Source organism: Corapipo altera, unplaced genomic scaffold (genome assembly GCF_003945725.1).
Source record: "Corapipo altera isolate COAL_440 unplaced genomic scaffold, ASM394572v1 57996, whole genome shotgun sequence".
Taxonomy (NCBI): Eukaryota; Metazoa; Chordata; class Aves; order Passeriformes; family Pipridae; genus Corapipo; species Corapipo altera.
The window spans coordinates 1-1,767 of NW_020890171.1; the positions used below are offsets into that span (position 1 = coordinate 1).

The window sequence follows — 1,767 nt, forward strand, 5'->3', positions numbered from 1 at the left end:
GTTCTCCATCCCAAGGGTTTGTTCTCCATCCCAAGGTTTTTTTCTCCATCCCAAACATTTTTCCTCCATCCCAAGAATTCTCCATTTCCAAGCCTTCCTTCCCAAGATTTTTTGTCCTCCATTCCCAAGGGTTTGTTCCCAGGGATTTGTTCTCCATCCCAGGGATTTGTTCCCCATCCCAAGGGTTTGTTCTCCATCCCAAGGGTTTGTTCCCAGGGATTTGTTCTCCATTCCCAAGGGTTCTCCATCCCCAAGACTTCATTCCTAAGATTTTTGTCCTCCATTCCCAAGGGTTTGTTCCCAGGGATTTGTTCTCCATTCCCAGGGATTTGTTCTCCATCCCGAGGGTTTGTTCCCAGGGATTTGTTCTCCATTCCCAAGGTTTTGTTCTCCATTCCAAGGGTTTGTTCCCAGGGATTTGTTCTCCATTCCCAAGGGTTTGTTCTCCATCCCAAGGGTTTGTTCTCCATCCCAAACATTTTTCCTGCATCTGAAGAGTTCTCCATCCCAATTGTTTGTTCCCAGTGATTTATTCTCCATCCCAAGGGTTTGTTCTCCATCCCAAGGATTTGTTCTCCATTCCCAAGGGTTTGTTCTCCATTCCCAAGTCTTTGTTCTCCATCCCAGGGATTTGTTCTCCATTCCCAAGGGTTTGTTCTCCATTCCCAAGGGTTTGTTCTCCATTCCCAAGGATTTGTTCTCCATCCCAAGGGTTTGTTCTCCATTCCCAAGGCTTTGTTCCCCATCCCAAGGATTTGTTCTCCATCCCAAGGGTTTGTTCTCCATTCCCGAGGCTTTGTTCCCCATCCCAAGGATTTGTCCTCCATCCCAAACATTTTTCCTCCATCCCAAGGCTTCTCCATCCCCAAGGATTTCTCCCCCCATCCCAGTCCCTTCCATTTTCCCCCCCCCAGGGACGCCGAGGCCGCGGCCGCCCGGGAAGCCCTGGATATCCGGGATTCCTCCGGAGACGCGGAATACTGGGAAGCGCTGGCCCACGTCATCCCGGAGCCCAGGCTGAAACTTTGGGATGCTCTGGATGCGGCGCTTCTGGAATACCAGTGAGTTCCAAGCAGGATGGGGTGGGATGGGGAACATTCCAGAGGGACATTCCCGACATTCCCGGTGTCTCTTCCCAGCCGCGTCCTGAGCCGGAGATCCGAGCTCCTCTCCCAGGCCACGCTCCTGCAGCAGCAGAACTCGGAGCTGGGAATGCTCCTGGAGGAATATCTGCATTCCAAAGCCAATGGATGAGCCGGGAATTCCGGCCCCTTCCCACTTGCATCCTGAGGAAACGGATCCAAACGTGTCCCGAGGAATCGCTGGGAATGGGTGGGAACGGGCGGGGATTAGATGGGAGTGGGGCTGGAGCTGGAGCTGGATTTGGATCTGGATCTGGATCTGGATTTGGATCGGGATCTAAACCTGGATCTGGATTTGGATTTGGACCCAGATCTGGATCTGGATTGGGACCTGGATCTGGATCTGGATTAGGACCTGGATCTGGATCTGGACTTGGATCTGGGTTTGGATCTGAATCTGGATCTGGGTCTGGATCTGGACCTGGATCTGGGTTTGTATTAGGATATGGGTTTGGATCTGGATTTGGATCGGGACTTGGATCTGGACTTGGATCTGGATTTGGATTTGGATCTGGATTTGGATCTGGATCTGGATTTGGATCTGGATCTAAACCTGGATCAGGATTTTTATTTGGATCTGGATCTGGACCTGGATTTGGACCCAGATCTGGATCTGGATTGGGAC

General features: G+C 51.5%; 1 protein-coding gene across 1 annotated transcript; it reads left to right on the top strand.

The window, feature by feature from the left end:
- Positions 1–853: 853 nt before the first annotated feature.
- Positions 854–1,755, top strand: DRC1 (dynein regulatory complex subunit 1; the record flags this gene model as incomplete). The annotated part of the gene is made up of 2 exons (XM_027633502.1): positions 854–1,061; positions 1,140–1,755. Coding segments are annotated over 2 exons (323 nt in total), but the record flags the coding sequence as incomplete, so codon positions are not given.
- Positions 1,756–1,767: the final 12 nt, after the last annotated feature.